Here is a 21,081-nt window from a genome sequence, read left to right on the forward strand (position 1 = left end):
AAGGGCTGTCTGAGTAATTACCCAAGTTGATGTAAGATCTGTTGTCAGGGGAATTTTATAGGAGTATTTGACAATGTAAGTGACAAAAACCACAGGAGCATGATCTGATAAGAAAACAGATTTTACCATAACACCCATGGGAGTAGTACAGAATTAAAAATATTTTTCCTAGCCTTGGTTCTGATTCAACTCATGGGGAAATGTGAAATTAGAAATAGGCTAAGATGTCTCCAAACATCAACAAATCCCACATCTCTGCATGGTTTTTTTCCCCCTCCATAGAGCAGGTTCACGTTCCAAGATCTGCTACCAAGCCTTATATTCCTAATCAGGTCTCATTGTTTCTAGCATCTTGCCATCAAAGTTGCCTCCAAAAAGTAAAGTGAAGAGACAGCAAAACAATCAATTTGAAGGCTGCCAAGCAGTCTCCTGGGACCAAAGTCTCACTTGACGTGTATCACTTAAAAGAAATGTTGTGTAGTTTGGAAGAACATTCTTACAGTTAGCCTGAGGAACTAGCTTGGCAACAATAAAAAGCTGCAGTTATACAGAGACTCATTTTTCTCCCTGTGCCTTGCAGGTGAAACAACTGAGGCTTCTTACACTGCTGAGACTTTTAGTAAAAAATCAAGCAATGGAGAGCAGCTCAGCAAGAAGGATGATAACATTCGCCATAACTATTTAAAGTTTTTAAAAGGCTCTGGCAAGGCAAAATGACATTTGGAAGGCAGAGTCCATCAGAGAAAATATCTTTTTTAATGGTATGCAAGGGATATTTTTGGGAAAAACATACCCTAAAAGAACAGGAAGTTGTTATCTGCCGATGCGGTTCTGCTTCTAACACTAATGGACTCAGTAGTTTTAGTGCTGTGCCACCAAATCCCATTCTGACTAGCCCTCCAGCTGGTGTAAAAGTTCTATTTTATGTTTGGTTAGTGTATTTATGGGGACGAGTAGGTGGCGACATTTTAACTCAAATATATTTTAACACAGTTTTTATTTAAAGAGTATTTGGATATTGGTGAGGGACAGAAAGTCTTTGGCATAGTAGAGCAGGCTGTGTGGCATTTAAAACACATGGTGTGCAAGGCTAACAGGAGAATAGTTTGGATGTGAGTCTGAGAGAAGAGGCGGAGGAAGTGAAAAGCTGGAATTACGGGAGGAAAGTTATGGACTTGGAGCATCACTGGCATGTAGGTGCAGCTCTAGTGCCTATGGCACGATGGCATGTAACAGTAAATCCCCCCAGCGCCGAGGGAAGTGTGCCTGTGTGGTTTGCCAAGCGCCAGGTGCAGATGTGTGGGCTTGTCTGATTTAAGGCAACACACTGAGCTGTCCTGTGGCCACAGCTGGAGTGTTGTGCTCGCTGAATAACTCCTTTAGCACTGTAAGGAGGGGAGAGCTTTGCCCTTTTTTGAGTAGATTGCTGGAGCAGAAACCCCATATCTCACCTTCTCAGCAAGTAATTTTAAATTACAGAGAGAGCCTTGTCTTTTCAGCATGTAGGAGTCACATAACCACTTTACACGCTGGCTCAGATGTCACAAAACGTCCTGCAGCTCATCTGCTGGAGTCCCTGGAGAAACAGCCCAAAACTGCTCGTGTACAAATGCCCAGAGCAAGGCAGAGCTGTACAGAGCTAATTCACAGTCAGCCTGCTTGGGCGCAGCGGTAGCGCAGCTCCTTGTGGCCTAATTACTTCAGGCTGTTTCTCAGCAGGGCTGGGTGGCTGAAATAAGCGGAGTGGTGATAAGACCCCACTGAGTTTGGTCCCAGCCCACCGAGCTGGCTCACCAATATCTTCACATTGCACTGCACCGTGCCTTGCAGACGCACCCTGAGCACTATTATGGCTATTTGCCTATGTAACTGGAGATTACATCAGGATTTAAAAGACATCATGGCTCTTTGGGTGTAAGTAGATAGATCCTTTAGTCTGATAAGAACCAAAAGTACATATTGAATAAAATGATCATTTGCTAGTGTTTTCTGAGTGGAAAATATTCTGAGCTGTTTTTCAAAGGTTTGACAGATGGAGCTGCTGTGATTTGCAGCGTGGCCCGAAGTGCACTAATGTTTCTGCCATTTGTAACCAGACACTCTTCAGTCCTCCATCGTTGGAAATAAAGCTTTAGGTTTCATTTCTCTCTGTGTTAAATTGGAATATTATAATAATACTGTAGGCCAAAATGGAATTCTTGGCACATTAACAGCAATGAATGATAAATATTAGTAAGCTTGTGAGATAGTATAATTGTTGTAATGGCAGAAATTATATTAGTAATAAAAGAAAAAGCTAAAAAATAAATTGGATACAATAAACATTGGATTGACTCAATCAAGATGAGAGCAGCGGGGCAGAGAGGTAGTCAGTGAACTGTTTGTTTTCTGAAGCTGGAAAATATTTTGACTCCAAGAGTAGCATCTGATTAGCGGAGTTAAATGAGATGAATAATGCTCTAATATTTTTTTGAATTGTTTTTCCAGCTGAAACTTGCCTTCTCCATCTATAACAGTGATATGTTTTGCATAAAGCACTCAAACATCACGCAGGGAAGGGTAGGAAATGACTGATCTTTTAGTATGAGAGTCCTGTTCTGAGCAGAATACGTGAGAAGTTATACAGCTGATGGTAGCAGGAACTGTGCCAGTATGCTGAAAATATGTTAGCAAACTATTGCTTTTTTTTAAAAGGATGCTATTTCTTTTTATATGTACACAGATAATAATATCCTAATCAACATACTCTTTGAAAAGAAGGCAAATTTTATGTCAAATATCTGCAAAAATTATAATGAATTAATTTGTAGGTGTTCAAAGTTTGTTCCACACACAGATTGTCTAAATCCTTAAGAAAAGTATTTGTTAAATATTTTTGGGGACTTCAAACACTCTAACTTACAGCAAGTCCCAAAGTGAAATATTTCTTACGGTATCTTTAGTGTTAGGCTCTGGTACATGAATGCCTTGTGCAGCATCCATGTTATTTTCATTGGAAGTAATATTTGTATTTGGTAGGAGAAATAATCATGGGATTTAGCAGGCTTATTAGCAATAAAGTAACACAAGGAAGTTTGGGAAGTTTTAAAGATATAGCAATGTAACTTAATTGTTTAATTATGTTTCACAAAGGCTGAGGAATGAATAAAGTTTCATAGCACACATCAGAGTCCTCCCAACCTGAACTGCCCATCAATCCATCAGTGACTGAGACACATCCTGATATCTTAGCTCCTATTAGTGCCACCTTCTCTGGATTACTCCATTCCTTGCCTGATTGTTAATAGAGATCACTAGCACTTTTATTTGCTATAAAAAGCCATAGCCTTAAGAACTTCCCTTAACTACTCTAATGTTATTCTCAGCAAATAAAACCACAAGTGATTATTTGAAGAATTATCTGAATAATTGCCAGTCAAGCACTTAAAAGTTATTTTTCTGACATCCTATTACATATGCACATATTCTATGGGTTATTGAGTGCTCTGTAAAGCATACTCTAAAAGAAGACCTCAGATTGCTCGCAAACTGGAATCGCAATTCATTTTCTGTTCCGGAATGTAGAATGGAATAGAATAGAATAGAATAGAATAGAATAGAATAGAATAGAATAGAATAGAATAGAATAGAATAGAATAGAATAGAATTAGAATAGAACTCCGTTGGAAGGGGCCTGCAAGGATCATCTACTCCAACTGCCTGATGAAGCCCCATTTGCTACAACCCTTTGAGCTCTGCCCTTCAGCCAGTTCTTCTCCCAGCACACCGTGGTCCCACTCATCCCGCAGTTGGACAACTTGTCCAGAAGGATGCTGTGAGGGGTAGTATCAAAAGCCTTATTAAAATCCAGAAAAACTACAAACATCACCTTCCCTTCATCCACGGGGTGGGTGACCTTATCATAGAAGGATATCAAACCAGCTAAACAGGACTTTCCCTTTGTGAACCCATGTTGGCTGTACCTCTTGATTGCATTATTAGATGGATTGGAGTTGATGAAGAGTAAAGCAGAAATTGGTAGGAATGAAAAAATTTAAATATGAAAATATTATATTGCTGAGCATTATAAAATTAAACTGTTAATCATGCAGTAATAGTCTATAATATTTCTTAAAACAGGAATATCCAAACTTCACCAAGACACTGTATTCACAGAAAAGTTACCAGACTGGGAAACTTATTGGTAATATGTAAGAGCTTTTCAGACAACGCCTGAAACCAAGGAACAAAAGTAGCTGAGCAGCCAGCACATGATTCCTGCTGGTTGGTGAAAGAGCTGCAGACTCTTGCTCATGGCCCCTAATCACTAAAAATGAAGGCTGTTTTGTTCAAGCTTCCTTTCCTAGTGGTTGTGCCTAAAATCATATTTAGACACTTCAGCTGCCCAGTTTTCAAAGGTGCTAGAAATCTGCAGCAGTTGTTGATGTCTCTGACATTCACGTATTTGGAACTTGTGAAAATCATGGTGTTCACATAGGTGCTTGAAAATTGCTTTAGATATTCTCACTCTATCCGGAAGTTTTGATCTCTAGCACCCTCCTCGTGTATGTTGGCTCTGTTGGCAATAGCATGGAACCTCAGCAGCCAGTTTCCCCTGAGTTAGAAGGAAGGCCAGATACTGTGTATTTTTTAATCTGGTCCTACGATGTTACAGTTAAAATCATATCATAATGAAAGTCTTTTAAACCCAATTCGTGATTGCATTTTCCATACCATTGGAGTATGAGCAATTGGAAAATGCTAAAACTATAAATCTATATAATTTTACAAAATATTTTTATTATTACTATTACTGGAATATCATCCTTTTCATGTTTCTGAGAACTGCTATAACAAGCCAAGGTTCCATAGAGTTCAACATATATAATGCATCATTTCTATAGATAAAATCCATTGTAAAAAACATGGAATTTGTATTATGGCATCATTAGTAGCACAATGATGAAAACAGAGTCAGCAGAACAAGCCAAAGAACATCAGGCACCGTGTAAAACAGCTGCAGAATGTGGAGAGCTATAGGCTTTCTGGTTACCTCCTAAAGAGTGAACAGTCTTTGGAGGTTCTCTTTGCTCATGGTAGTTCCATCACTTGCAGTGGTGATACCAGAAGATGAAGTGTCTGGCCATGCAGAAATTTAGGTATGGAGACTTTTTTCTTTTTTTAATCTTGTTCTACAGATCAAATACTATTGGGTTTTTTCCTCACATTACGTAAAAACTACTTGGTTGCTCAATTAGTGTGTTTTCCTGGTGGAAAGTGAGCTAACGTTCATGGCACCCAGTAGTGTCACATGCACTGCATTTAGCAGAGCAGTCTCCTTCGGTCCTGTGAGAGTGTTTGGGAACTGTTCTTCATCACAGCTAAAATCTTTGATACCAAGTAGGGAATGCTCTGGGCCTGGCATTTAAGTAATCTCCTGCCATTCCTGTGGGAGACAGAGCCTCTTTTGCCTCCATATCCTGTTCCTCCAGAAGGTTGTAAGGCATGGAGTCTGGATGTCAAAGGATAGAAGAATCCAGACTGATGAGTGCGTCATTATACAGATAATTACCATTCATATTTACTCGGGGACAGAAACTACTCGGTGTCCATAGGCCCTCAGACACAGTGCACAAACAGAAATATCTCCATAGGCTCTATAGGCTCTAGACAGCAGAAAATCCCTGAGCTTTTACACAGGGCAGTCCAACAGAAATAAAATCACAGACAACTCCAATTGATATATTGGAGTCTGGCTTGCTGTTGCGAGTGGTATTAGCATTTGCTAACCTGTGCTAAGCCAATTTTGTGAGACAGTTGGGAGTTTAACAAACCTATTTCAGATAGTGTTTTGGAACAATCTCAAGCATGGGGGAAACTGGTCATGTTCCGTTCATTGCAGCAGATGGTATCCCATTTGGTGTTTGTTAGCTTTGTTTGCAGCTCAATATTTTGTTTCTAGGGGAACTCAGTAAGTTAAATAATTTATCTCTCTAATGCATCAAGAGACTGATCCAAAGTCTACTGAAGTCAGTGCAAAACATTTGATTAACTACTGCATACACTGGATAAAATGCCAGGTCCTGTATGATGAAGAGTATTTCACATGCTCTCTAGTGAAAAGGATACAGGCCTCTGTTTTTCCACAGAGAATTTTCTGCCTGCAAAGAACAGAATAAACATTCAAATAGTGACAGAAAGCTTAGCAGTTAGGAGTGCAGGACTGTGGAGGTCAGGGTGGTGTTCTGGCTGACTGTCCAAATTGCTGAAGTTCTCTTGCTATTTAATTCCGCCTTTTTAAATAAAGAATATAAATAATACCTTCCATCTGCATTTAGAATTTAATCCAGTACTATTAGGAGGCTGCATTGAGGGCTTTGAAGGCCCCATAGTACTGCTAAGCAAATAATCATTATCACTCAATATTCTCATCAGGCATTCTTGCTCAAGATGGGATCTTGCACTACGAGGGCTAACCACAAACACATCGCCCCTCTGCTGAGGCGTTTTCAGAATGTCAGAAGCAAATTCACACTCTGATCCTGCAAAGAGTTTTGCATGAGCAGAACTGTACCACCTTCAGCAGTCCTGCTGTCCATACAGGGCTCCGTCTGCACACAAAGGAAAGTTTTATTCCATGCTTACAAGTATTTGAATGCTGAATCATCTAAAATATCAAAGAAATCAACACTTTAAAGACTTTTTTTTTCCAATAAATGTCAAATGCCTGTTCATTTTCAGCATCGCTCTTCAAATTATGCATTCGCTAATAGGGCCAGGGAACTGCTTTATTTTTTTTTTATCCAAGTTTCCTGTTTGTATCATCTTTGGTCATTCAAAAAAATGAGTGCATATTAGTTCTACATTGTGTCTGCTTGAATTCCAGTTGTATTTTAGTCCTCCTAGTGGCCTATTATATTAACAATATTATAATCTGTATTTTGGGCATAGAAACATGTTCTCTATTACCAGTGTGTCACAGCAGTTTGCAGCATTAATACTGCAGCAACATTTCTTGATTGCTAAGGTCAACAAATCTTCTAAAGCATTTGTCGAGAAAATCCATTCATGTGGCTGGCTCTCACTTCATATATATATATTTCTTTATTTATACACAAATTGTAGCAAAATCAATACAAAAAATACATTATTCTATCACTGCAGGAAGCCCACTGTGGGAACAGGAGCCTGTCCTGGTTCCTCACACCAAATTCCTTCTTTGATCATTCCCAACAAAGGTTTTCTCACAGCCAAACACACCCCACAGAACTGGGGTTTCCCAATATGTATTTTCACTGTGCTTATTTTCTCCAAAAAGCCTCCAAAGCCTTGTCAAAATAACACCTCGCATTCTAAGAGGGGACTTTCATAGCCCAGCTGGGCTCAGCACAAATGTTTACCAGGCTTTTCAATCCTGTTAGCTGCTTAACCTGAACCCTGCTGGTATCCAGGGAAGGCAAAGGCAGAAGGCAGAGGTCTGTCCAGCACACTTGTCCTTTGACTCCTTTCTGGTTTGGGGCTGTACCCCTCACAGAGGGTTTGCAACCGCTAATGCCTCCTGCCAGATCCGAGTGAGACAGATTTTGCATGCCTGGCTGAACCACAAAGTAGGATAGAGGTTCTCATGACCACAAACAGATGTACTTGTATCTAAAAGATGAAGCAAACAAATCTTAAGCCCATAAATTAACTGAAGTTCCCCTCAGATCACAACCAAATTCTGTGTGTATTAATAAAAACATGTATCACTGCTTTAATTTTGTGAGGAGGCACACTTCGTAAATATCCTGGCTGTAGGAACTTCCACCTGCACCTCCAGCAGTGGTCATCTTGGTGCCCAGTATTACTCTGTTAATTCACAATGTTTCTTTTTAATTGTCCTTTAGAGCTGGGCAAACGAATATCATCTACAATCTGCATTTATTACATTAATTGCCTATTCCTTGCAGGTAGCCCTGTTTTTCTCATTTCCTTTTGGATTAATTCACACAGTTACTGATTTTCAGCCCAGGACTGTATCCTTGAGTTGTCTGGTAAACATGAGATTAGTTACGATCTATATTTTTTCCATCAAGATGTATTTTAGTCCAGTGGATAAATTATTAACTCTGATTTTAGCCTGTTTCTGTTCTTGATGTTGTCACCCCAAGCACAGGCGTAGTGCTTTCTCATAGTAATTGTGGCAGATGCCCCAAATGACATGGATTCTCTCAGGTACCAGGGGCATACTGCCGTGTTTGAACATATACCAGGTACTCCATAATCTATAAATCAAATGAGAAGGCTTGTTCCTTGATTCTGGTCTCTCATGAGACAAGTGAGAGGGCTGAGCAAGGAAGCACAATCCTCATTGTTACGCAAGTCTTGTTTCTGATGGATGCCAACAGGACGGCTTATGTATTTTGCATACGCAAAGCAGGCATTTCAAGAGTGTGAGTGGCTGGCCCCAGCAGTAGTAGTGGGCAAAGAAAACTGCAGTAACTGTGGAGGTGAGACCAGGGAAGGAAACAATGAGGACATGAGACCTGTCTCTGGTGGTCTTTTGATTCCAGGGGCACGTTTGTGGGATATGAACAGCACAGGAATCACATCAGTGGAGTAACATGTCAAAGGTGAAGCAGAAAAGCTCTGTGACAGAAGTGATGGGTAACATTGAAATGACACCTTGCAAGTAGACACAGACAAGAACTCTGCTCAGCTGGTCTCTGAGGTGCCTTACTTGCCTCAAATCATATCCCGATCCTTCCCAGTTCCACCATTTTGGCACTCTTCTTCATCCCTCCTTGTATAAATGGTGGGGAAGTAGTTCCTGCTCTCTTCACGAGTTAAGCCTCATCCTACCACATGCCGTGGTCCTTGCTCCTTTGTTGTCTCTGTTTATTCCCATGTTCAGCAGGTGTTTCTGTGGTTCTTGTCCAGCTTTTAGCGGGAGGTGCCCAGGGTGCAGTGGACTTCGGTGAGAACAGGCGTAGGCTTGGGTGACAGCGTGATTTCTGGAGCCAGCAGCACATGGCACTGGGCATGTTCCTGGTGCCATGTGCACAAGAGGATTGCTGAGCCTCCTTTTCTCTTCAGCACCGTGCGTGGGTCAGCTGTGCAGACAGGCACCTGCAGCTCCCCACACTTTCACAGGGAATGCTGCGGCTCCTGCCAGTGGGCCTGAGACAACAAACACATCCTCAAGCACATCTGAAACTCAGCCATGAATTTCTCAGCTTTTAAATTACATTTTTTTTACTTGATTATCTTCCAACAGTTTTTTTTTTAATTCTTGATTAATTTGGGGTTGGCTATTTAATACATTGTTTGGTTAACTAATTCATGTAGCTGTTTATAATTATTGCCTTACTATAAAATCATCTTAATAGAAAGTTGGTTGTTTTTTTTGTTTTCTTTCCAGTAGAATAACAAGTTATTTTATTATTCAAACAAGGCTTACTTCCTGCTGTTTTCAATAAGATTTTTAATAAATATGTAAATTTAAAAATTAATTTACTGCATACGTTTGGCAGCATGATTCTTGAACTGACAAAAGTTTGATGGATTGTAAAATTATCCTCCATAAAAATCATCAGTCATAGTAAACAGAATTTATCAACCTCTGGTAATTTTACAGCTTTTTCTTCATCTTATCTTCTGTTAGGAACTCACTTAAAATTGATTATAATGTAGTATGTTTCTAGAACCATAATTTATTCATAGATTAATTAGATTTTAGGTTAATATCCCATCATGGTATAGGACATGAGCCAACAGTGTTTTCCAGTTGTTACAGAACCGCAGCAGGGAAACCTTGATTACTGTTCCCATGTGGTTTAACCGCCAAGACTAATCACTAATCAAATTCAAACGACATAAAATGGAACATCCTTCATAGCATTTATTTTCTAGCTGACTTATACTATGGGCTCTTTATTGATGCAACTTGGTGTACTGAAATGAACTAAAAATTGCAAGAGAGGATTTATCCTTCTACTTTAATTTTGTTCTGCAGCCTATATCCGAAACTCTTGCTCAGATTTTTGTGCATATTGTACCTCTGTCCCTCAGAATATTCTGCTCTACAGCAAAGATAAATTGTTTGCAAAAGTTTAGAAGGTACATGTAAATAACCGTACTGTTATGTAGGATTTGATGGCAGATGAACATAAACATAGGTTTCCATTCTGCAATTCATGCTTTGCTGGAATCAGTACTGAAAATTGTGCAGATTATAACGGCAGCTGAAGAGGTGGTGAGCACAGTCATGTAAACAGCATCATGATTTGCATCTATCCTGTCCCAGTTTTCTCTGATTACAAAGGAACTTTCGTAGTCTCATTGCACAGGGTCAGACAACCGTACACGTGTATTTCAGGTTGCAACAGGTTTAGTGGGAAGGCAGCTGGGGCCACAGCCTCTTCCTCTGCTGCCTGCAGGAGCGCTTACCAGCGCACAACATGACACCCTTGCCCACCTACTTCCCCTCACCCCCACTGCGAGAAGGGGCACCCACGTCCTCATAGAGTACAGCACACCTGGGGGGTTTCATCCGTGCCTTCCGGAGGCCAGGTGTCACAGAGGGGAAAAGACAGGGCAATGGGTTTGAGTTAGATTCATAAGAGGTAAAAAAATCTGATATGTAAAGAGTTGATTAAAATCTGGAGTGGGAAGGAGAATGACAACTTCAGGCTCCCAAAGAAACCTATTTTGTTGGGGTGGGGTTTAAGCTTGCTAATGCAGAATTTTTTAAGAATAAAGATCTTGCTTCCAAATGTGAAAATTCTCACCTCTGTATTTCCGTTTGGTGAGAGCTTGGAAGAGGTATCGTTCAGATGTGTGTGCACCACCTATGCAAACATGGAGGCTCCTTCCACAGCAGCTAAACGTGCAGTCACACAGACGTGGACTGTTGGGTCTGGAAAGGTTGTTTGTCTCTTCCTGACTGTCCTCGTTGGGGACTAAAACAGAGAAAACTGTTTGCTGTGGAGTTCACTCCTTTGTTTAACTGACCTCTTTGGATCATCTTTAAAACTTGTTAGAAGGGACATTCCCTTTCTTTCCTCTGCAGGTCTTCCAGCAGAGATTCCTACTCTTTGAATGCCCCTGCAGACAGCACAGCCCTCTTAGTGCATACAACAAGACAATTTTCATAGCTGGGAGAATTATTTCTGCATGGTTTCTTCATACTGCTGATTGGCTCTTGATGCTGCCACATAACATTGCTCCTTCTCTATCTGCTGCTTTGTCTTTTTGCCCTTAGGTCAGCCGATGTATCTTGGATAGTCACAGGCTAACTTAAGGTGAATCTAGTCCAGTACTCAAAAGGGAGGATTACTAGTGTGGAAAATCATGACCCACTACCAATTTCCATTTGTAGTACAGTCTTGAAGTGCAATTCCATTTTCTATCAGTATACTGGGAGATTGACATACAGACATTTCAGGCCAGGAACTCAGACAGCACTAGAGAGTGAGAGGATAAGTGTCTTTGTCATTACTAAAATAAATAGTCTTGTTCAAAAAAGCCAAAGGTGTAAGATGAAGACAGGTAAGAACACAGCTAATACTTAGGAATAGTAGTCTGAGAACAGTTCAGCCATACACAAAAATGACCCCAACTACTGAAAATGGCAGTGAGATTATACGTTGTGTGAATATGATCCTGCATTTACCGAGTTTGAGAAGAATTTTTTCTACAGTCTAATGTGTGATAGAGTCTGTCTCTTTAAGAACTGCATTTTGTATTAGATTTTAAAAATCTTTCTTGAACTATACTTTTTTTTCCTCTTCATGATTCAGTTCTCATTAAGGATCTGAATTTAAAAAAAAAAATCATCCAAACCTCTAATCTACGATAAAATTATAAGTCTTTTTTTATAAAGCCCCTTATTTATTGAAACAATCGCTCTGACTTTCATCAACGTAGGAACAACTACTTTCAATCACTAGGACAAACCTCTGTATACCTAAACACTCTGGTGAAATAGTCTGATGAAGACTGAAACAGTGAAGTTACTTCAAACTGCACAGTTACAGCACCATTCAGGAAGTTATCACTGGCAACATAACCCTCAACGTAATTCTGTTGAGGAGTAGAATTTAACTTCGAATGGTTACGTCAAGTTCAGTAACTTTGTCAGCAATCTTATCTTTCAATATGATTTTTTTTGCACTGTAATTTTTTTCCCATCTCTAGAAAATCAGAACAATTTTGTCATTTAACTCCCTCTACAAGTAAAGCTGAAAGGATCTCTGAAAAGTGTATCCTATGCAAGTCTGGTTCATTTTCAGTCTATCAGGTTCTAGTAACTGAGTATCAACTGCCTTTCTCACCAAGGATATTTCTTCCCTAATGCCTTTTGATGAGTGTCTGATTGCAGTAAGTGTTGCTTTTAGTGGGTAGATTCCCTCTGTGTGAATTCCGCCCATGTGAACAGAGTGAGGCCTGTTTACCTGTTGGAGAATGTACCAGTGCTTAATTGCTTTTCTTTTTAGTAACTCCCCTCAACACACTTGACTGAGCACCTGCATTGTGACCATTTTCCAAGGTATTGCCACTTAGAATTAGAATTCATATTCTGTTTTAAATAAACTTTGTCCAATCATAGTCGATGCATCCAGTGGCTATTCTGAAGTGCTATGAGAAAACAACTATATTTATGGCATTCCATTCATGACAGAGCAGAAGGTAAAAAGCTAGATTTACCTGACCTGGAAACCAGGACCTGAAAATCCTGGTTTATTAAATTCTGCAAAAGTTCAATGAGGGTTGGTATATACCTAATCAGGTCAAACAGTCCTATCATATCAACAAAATAATAATATACTTTGTAAATGATGAGGATGATATTCTTGGCATTAGAATGCTGAATGTACCTAGTCAGCTCATCATTATGAAAATTATGTTTTTGAAAGCATAAAGCTCAGTTCACTATCTTTTATCTCCGAAACCACACAAGAATTCAAGCTATAGACATTAAGTCTCAGCTCCTCAGTAACCTGTTCATTAAAGTGATAGCTGTTTTGTCCAGATCTGCAGTTATGAATCGTACACAGTTTGTGCTAATGAGCTTTATTTCCTCTAAGGTAATTTACTTACAATTCAGGATCATCAGAAATGTTGTCCTTGTGATACTAAAACTTAAATATATTTGTACATTGTTATACTTTTAAATAGAGAAGGCAGGCTTTGGTTCTTTTGTCACTGTTATATTACCCATAACGCCATAAGCGGATGATATGTACCTATATATATATATATGGCTTTCCTATAAACTGCTGAACAGACTAATGAACTTTAAAACACTTTATATCAATGCACTTTTTCCCAAGAAAATAAACTGGGACTTACTATTTATGTTGAAAACCTGATGGTGTGCCTTTGAGAATGCCATTGTCTGCTACAGCAAAATAATCATGGGATTTCTGCTCAAGTAGAAAAAAGTGATTCATTATTTCAAAAATTATTTTACTGTCAGACTAGAAAATAGATTAAAGCTTCTGACAATATACAAGAGAGAGCAAGGCTTAACTTATTATTTAAGGTTATGCTTTAAAGAGAAAGTTCAAACATAGCATTTTAGCTCAGCTGTAATACCGCAGAGGTCATGCAGTTACAGCTTCCACCTTTGTAGTTTCATGGATGTGACTGTACAACTATCTTCACTGCAGAGTGTTGCCTGTCCATCCGATGTTTAATGAAATCTGGAGATTGTTCACCTTCTGCAGGGAGGCTGCTGTTACATTAGGCCCTGGCTGCCTGAGAGAGATACTGCCTGGGAGCTCAAAACCAACCCCTTTTACGTTACACCTTTCTGCTGCAGACTGGTCCTGTAACACCATGGAGTTCAGTGGGACGTTACTTCTGATTACACCATGATCAGAATACTGCTCCAGATCTCAATACACCTATTTTACAAGAAGCTGCGAACATATTAAAAATGCTCTGCTCCACAGGTCATATATATAAGCAACCTATGTCATGCTGCAGCTGCATATCCCATTTAGACCCATTGTTTCATAAATACAAAGTAATTATAGGACTAGAGGATATCTAAATTGATAAAACTCTGGATTTAAAATAAGGAACAGAGGCATTGTGAGATCAAGTTTGTCTTGAACGTATGCAGGCAAAGTATGCAACAATTTTTTAAAGGGTAAAAATCAAGAAAATGGTTTTCCTTCACAATAAAGTTTTAAATAATAAGTAAAAAAATAAAAAGTGAACATATTTTGTATCTCTTATTAGAGATCAGATCTGAAATGAAAGACCTTGAATTATACAATTAAATATTGATTTTGTTGATCTATGTTTAATTCTCATAGCAATTTAGTTGTTTTTACCCAATACTGTTTTGCTCTTATACTTCACTTGAAGCAATGCCCTTCTTGCTTTTGTGTTAATCTGAAAACTAAATTGACCGGTGCATGGGAGACAAAAATAAAGTTCATTTTATTACTGTGTGTAACTGATTCTGAGCACTTCGAAGTGCTGGTTAACTAAACTTAGCTGGAAAATGCATTTTTCCTGCAGAATGGTTCATTGCTAATTCTGGGTACTGACATGCCTTATAAGCATAGCCCGACCACCAGGCAATCAGAGCTTCTGCATGTTACCATCTAGAAGAGATGGACTTGCTGTTGCAGCCCTTGTGCGTGCCAGCGGTGGGGTCCTCTGCACCCCTGAACCTGCCCATCCTTCCCTGCTCCTTCCTATCAGATCAGCAATGTCTTTGTGCTGTTCAGAACAGCTACAGCTGTGACTAGTCCATGATCACACAGCACTGAAAATGCATTCTACCCACATGTAACCTTTCATTTTTAAAGTTAAAAAAAAATCTAATTTGATGTATTAATGTAGAAATAACACCTATTTATAATGTATCAGTGTAACTGCAGGCTACTTTTGTTTTCCTAATTTGCTGTGCTTGAAGTGACATGCCAGATTTTATTATATCACTAATGGGTTTTAGTTATTCCCTTTAGGATGTTGCCAACAAGGAAACATTATTCTGATTCATGACTCATGAGTGTATTTCAAAGTGATGTGACTCGTGATGAACGTCTCTATTATGTCAGGTAGAGTCACTGCTCTCAGGTGGTACGAAGCACCCCACGCTGACTAGCTAAGAAACTCCAGTGATGGGAAGCTCTCCACTTACACCGACTAGAACAACAAATGCTCCCCCTACCCTAAGGCTAAAATTGTATGGATTTTCTATACAAAAATATAGTTAATATAAGTAAAACAAGCTGTACATTGATCTGCTTTAGGGTGATGGGCCAGCACTTTTACAGAAACACTGTGAAAATCACAGTCCTTTTCTACACAGAGCCCCCCCTCTTTTTTTTTCTTAGACAGAAATGTGTGACTACATATTTTTAAGTTTATCCCTTCATTTAAAATTTAAGGAAACATATAGTGACCACACTGGATGCAGCAGACACCTTATTTATTCGTAGAACAGATGCAGAATAGTCAGCGGCAAAGTCAACACCTTCAGGTTGCAATGGCTTTACGTGTTTCTTCTGAGAAAGATCCTGTCTGAGAGCAAGCACGTACTGTTGGTCCCATCTTAGCGCTTCTGGCCACACTGAACAAAATCACCAAGTCCTTTATTTCCCTGTGGTGATAAAACCACTTGTTCATTATGCAGAGAGTCACTATTAATATAGGAAGATATGATTGGAGCCTGTGACCTAGAGGTTGGGTGCTCTCTGTGCTATTACCAAATCTCACCCAGTTCTCGTGAATACAAAATGCATCTGATCTGCTGCCAAATGTTCCTGTCTGCAGCAAAAGCTACTGGTTCACATTAGTGTGGCTCTTAAATGCATTAATGAACTAATTATTTTAAAATGCACAATGCTAACATCTTTGGGCTCACTCTTGTTCATTGTTATATCTGGGACTATGCTGAAGTTATCTACATGAAAGACACCAAAGACACTACTTAACCACATACACAATTTGTCAGGCAAATTCTAATTATAGTTGCTTTCATTTTGCCTTTTGATTCATCTAGCAGCTGTTGTGACTACCATGAAAAATAAGACACTTAATTAAGGATGAATCTAAATAAATACTCTTTGGTATTTTTTTCAAAATTGTATCTATAGTAACTAGAGAAAAAAATTCTTAAAGAACTTGGGGTAACATTTGTTCTGACACATCAAGTTTAAAGAAATTAGCAGGGACTTTTCGACGCTAGGAATGTACATGATTTTGTTATTCTGGGAGAAAATGATTCATTGATTAGGCAGGTTCTTATATGAATATTATCTCTGCTTAAAGTTTTCTCATCTTTGCTTATGGAGCTTGGAATGTGAGTTTTCTCCAATGTGTTAAGGACCTGAATATCATATTTTAACTTTCTAACTACATTTTTATTCTATATACAATTTAACAGATTATGTAGGTGCAGCTGTACTAATAAAATAATGAGATAAGATCATATTGTACATACTGTACATCTGATATCTGAGTACAGTTCTAGAATATTAAATCCCTACCAAAAGTCCTATCAAGATGTCACATTCTTACCCAATTATAAAATGAGCAGTAGGTGGCCTGAAACACTGTATTGTAGCCAAACAGATCACACCCACTTCAAATGACAAAAAACACAAAGTATTGCTTTTCACATGACAGGAGAATTACCTTTGCGTACTTGCATACTATTGCAGTAATGTGTTAAAGAAACTAAAAGATTTTTTTTTTAATTTCTTTTTTTTTTACAAAAGAATGTAACAGGGCATTAAGACATCTAAAAGGACAGCTGCGTGTCAAAAAAAATATCAATAGCTTATTTCTGAGTTGTGTATTTTAGTAATAAATTTTGCTGCAACTTTTGGAATTAGTTTTTCCTTTAATCTTTGATGTATCATAGATGTACTGTTCACTACTCTGTGTATCTTTTGCCAGTGGGTTTCACTGATGGGCTCCAGTTTGCTTCAATTTCATTTGATTCAATGGTTTTACTTAAAATTTGTGGAGAATACTTTTGTTCCCTAAAGTTTCTCAAATATATTTTATAAAATGTTAGCCTTATATTAAATAACAAACCAGGGTGTGATTAAAGTAGGGTTGCAGTCAAGGTTGTGTTTGCAGGGGATAAAAAATTACTGATCCTGCATAGATGGAGAACATACCACTGAATTAACTTCAGTCTGTCCTGTGGTTTAAACCTGCTCCTATTTTGATACTTCATCTGGACTGCTCTGTGCAGCAAACACTCTGGGTGTCTCTGCTCCTCCTACCCCACTTGAAATTGGCTCCTTTGAATCAATAAAAGTTTTATCATAGACCTTACTAACACCAGTATTGACTTCTTGCAGCCCCAAGTCTATGCTAAGCAGCAACATTCAATTTATAAAGGTGTGAAGTGGGAGAATACACACAAAGAAAAATCATTTAGTCTGCTATATAAAATGTATTTTAGATTTAGCACTCTGAAGAGCAAAAAGTGCTAATATGTACTTTATTGATGCCAAGTCTGAGAATTTTCTCATCTGGCCTACAGAGAAGTGAAACAACTGATTCAGTACTGTTGTATAATATTTTAAATGAGGGCAAAGGGAAGAACATTTTAAGCTGAAATTGTGGAGAATGTGTATTGAAGGGCCCTAAATTTATGTTTGTTCCCATTACCAAGAGTTATATTCCTCTATTGCAGAAAACATTGTAACTACAAATATTGGAGACCATAGTTTTAACTGTCATCTAAAATCAGAATCTAGCATGACATCTCCTGAAATTTTTTACTCTGAAGATTAATTAATGAACCAAACAGAAAATTTTCATTTACTTAGACTTTAGCATCTCCTGCTGCTTTAAGTTTGTTTGAAACATTTGATAAAAGCTCACCTAATCCAGACATTGTTGGCTTATGAAATGTGACGAGATCACAAATTAAGCAGTCATTGGACTGGCTTTTTGATTTTTATCGTAAAGAAGCAAACTGTGTAACAATTTGTGTTCCTCTTGCCCAAGATTTCCAAGGATAAGCAGCACAGTGTGCGCAACATTTGACGTACTTGAAACCTGAATTTTTTGAAAAAATTCTAATGACCCTTTACAACTGTGTATGTAGTGACCCACATCATCCACATCTGGCCATGCTTTGTTTTCACTGTGCTTAAAATACCTTTTCATCTTCTATCTAAACCAAAGTATTCATCATGGATTTATGTTAATTTACTGGTTCAGTCTTCACTGTTTGATGGTAACACCAAAAATGAGGAATGGGTTGCACTCTGACAGCATCTCTTAGCACTCTTGCATCGTACCTCCACAAGAGTTGTATAAGACGTTGAATGTTATCTCCTGTTTCTGCGATAACATTATCTGTAAGAGGAGTTAGTTATACAGATTTTGAAACACCCTGTATATGAACAGCAGGTCATTTTTATTGAACTGCTCCCTGTGCAGTTCACTAACTTTTCCTTGGTTGGATCTCTGATTGAAAACACAGGTAGCTAACAAAGGGATAAAATTACTCCTGTATAATCCTACAGTGCGTTTTTAATATAATGTGCTAATACATCGTCCAGTGTTTCAGGAGAATTACACCACTTCTGCGAGTAGGCCTGGCCAATATCCGATTGATTCTGGTCGGTGGGGATTGGCCAAGTTCAGTATAATTTCCTGTCTTGTTGCTTTCTTGTCTATTAGAGAGGGTTTGGGTCTCTGGAAATCAATAGGCTTACACATGCAAAACGTGAGGTTATTCTCTAGCAAGCTTTGTTTGCGTCTGTAATTTATCGAAAATGCTATTTTTCTCCTCTGAACATGTCTGTGCACCCTTGTTTTTAGTAGGCTCCAAACTCTACTAAAACAAATACCCATTTAAACATACCCCCCAAAGTATTCTTGAAGGAGAAGATACAAATTACCATGAAGATGCTGGAGATGCTTAACACATGCATACCTAGGATCTGCTACTTAAGACGTTAATTGCACTTAACAGTTTTGTAAATGGGGTCCTATTTGTCTCAGCAGAATCATTAAAATTATGATTGATCCTAAAATGAACATTAAAGTTCTATTTAATTGTAACAGAGATATAAGCATCTAACAATCTAGTTCTGTTAACCCTGTGAACTTTGGAAAGACGGAAATTAGTGGTGTACAGTAGGATAACTTTTTGTAAGAAATATGTTTCTAATATTTCCCTTGCTTATTACAGAAATCGAAGCAAACTGAAGAAACAAAAGACGATTCCCAGAATAGATTATCTCAAATTTCCCTGGAGTCTCTCAATAAATTTAACAGCAATAACGTACTTTTATTAGAAAAAGAGAAGAACTGTCTGAACGAGGTTGAAGGACAAAAGGAAGCAAAGGAAGCTTCCTTGAATAGCTCGGGTAGGCACGATGTGGACAATTTAGAATCCCTGAGTGATTCTCTATACGACAGCTTCTCCTCTTGCGCCAGCCAAGGCTCGAACGACGCGTGAGGACTCTCCCAGTGGGCTGTGACTGCAGCACGGAACGGAGCTGAAGGTGAGCGGGCAGTGAGGGGGGAGAAGGATTGGTGAAAACTCTCCCTCCGAACGGCCGTATACACAGCGGGGCGTTCGGACTGTTCACCGCACAGCAATAGGAAAGGCAAGACGCGGTCATCGTCCCGCGTGAGACCCAACACTGAACACGGCGAGCGGTGACACAGAAAGAAAAGTCTTAATTTTGCACTTTTGTGAATATTTGTACAGATGTAAATATCTTGGGAAAATATATTTGTAGGGATAAATGACAGCAATAATTATTAAATTGGTGCTATGCTCCTGTAATGGCAGATGACTAACTTAAAGAAAGTAATGTTAATGTTGACAAAAAAAGTTGGTAGATTTTTTAAAAAGATTTATAATTGTTCTAGTCTTAAAGCTGTATGTAGAAACACTGCGTTACCATAAACCTGAGCCTGCCAAATTGTCTGTAATAAACTTTCTCAGACTCCCTTTTACAAAACAGATTTTATTTTTTAATTCTAGTGCAATTCCATACAGGTGTTATAGGGAAATGTGCATTTCAGTTATTAAAACTTCACAACAGGTGTCTTATTTTGAAAGAGTTTTGACTTTTGACATGACAAGAAAAGGAATCAATTAAAAGGCCTGATACTGCTGGTATTGACTTCATAAATCATGTGCGTAACTGTTTGAAAGATCGGGGTCAAATAATTCACTGCTGACACAACCGGGAGTCTCGTATGAGTGAGAACACAAACCACCCTTTACTTCTGGCTGCAGTGTAATTTCTTTATTTCCACCCCCTCTGTACTCATTTCCTATCAGTTTCTGAATGTACCGTATTGTATTATCTTTTGTAGTCCCCGTTTTGGTCTTCGTTACATTGTAAATGCTAAAATAATTTTTAAACCCTAAACTCCTGTTTGTGATTCGCTTAAAGATGTTGGTGCTAACCAGTTCAAACATATCTAGGAACAGGGGGGTGGTGTGTATGGGGTGTTTTTGTTTTTTCTACAAAGGTTGTTTATATGTAAGGGAAAGTCTATTTCAAAGGTTCTGTGTATTTTTTCTAGATGTGAAGTATTTATAACTGCTTTTTGTACAGCGATCTGTAAACTAGATATATTTGGGATATTTCTAGACTCTACAGTTTCTTTAGCACATGCCCGTTAATCTTTGAAATATTGTACGATCAGTGTTAATATTTTGTGCAATTTGTTATATTTTGAGTCATTTCTGCCGTAAATCGGGGTTTTTTTTCGACTTTTAAGAAATTTCCATTGAAACATGTTTGGTAAATAAAAGTTCTCCTGCACACATGTGCTTCAAGAGGGCTATTTGGGAGGGGTCGGTGTGCGCCCCGAGCTCGGGGTGGGGGTCGGCGCAGCCGCACACGTGACCACGTGCAGACCACACCTGAGAACGGCGCACGTGCCGCTGGGATTCAGCCATTTGAAGGATTTCGCGAGACGGCGGCTGAGGAGAAATTTAAGCTTGATCGAGACTCTTCCCTTGCAGGTAAGACTGTGAAACAACCGAGGAGAAACACGCGGTTGTCGGGGGGAGACGAGTCACCCCCTCAGGCTCGGTTAAAACAGCGCGAAAAACAACGTTTCCGCAGCCGCTACAGCCCGGCTCCCTCAGCCCTCCCG

The 21,081-nt window shown here is 38.9% G+C and overlaps 1 protein-coding gene across 3 annotated transcripts in view; it reads left to right on the forward strand.

Moving 5' to 3' along the window:
- Positions 1 to 20,746, forward strand: part of NCKAP5 (NCK associated protein 5) — a 487,324-nt gene extending 466,578 nt beyond the window's left edge. For all 3 annotated transcript variants that reach the window (XM_021296516.2, XM_021296523.2, XM_065069581.1), the window contains one exon: positions 19,148 to 20,746. In XM_021296516.2, the coding sequence (XP_021152191.2) occupies positions 19,148 to 19,417 (270 nt within the window). In that variant the 3' untranslated portion in view covers positions 19,418 to 20,746. The remainder of the gene's footprint in view (positions 1 to 19,147) is intronic.
- Positions 20,747 to 21,081: the final 335 nt, after the last annotated feature.

Source organism: Columba livia, chromosome 7 (assembly GCF_036013475.1).
Source record: "Columba livia isolate bColLiv1 breed racing homer chromosome 7, bColLiv1.pat.W.v2, whole genome shotgun sequence".
Lineage (NCBI taxonomy): Eukaryota > Metazoa > Chordata > Aves > Columbiformes > Columbidae > Columba > Columba livia.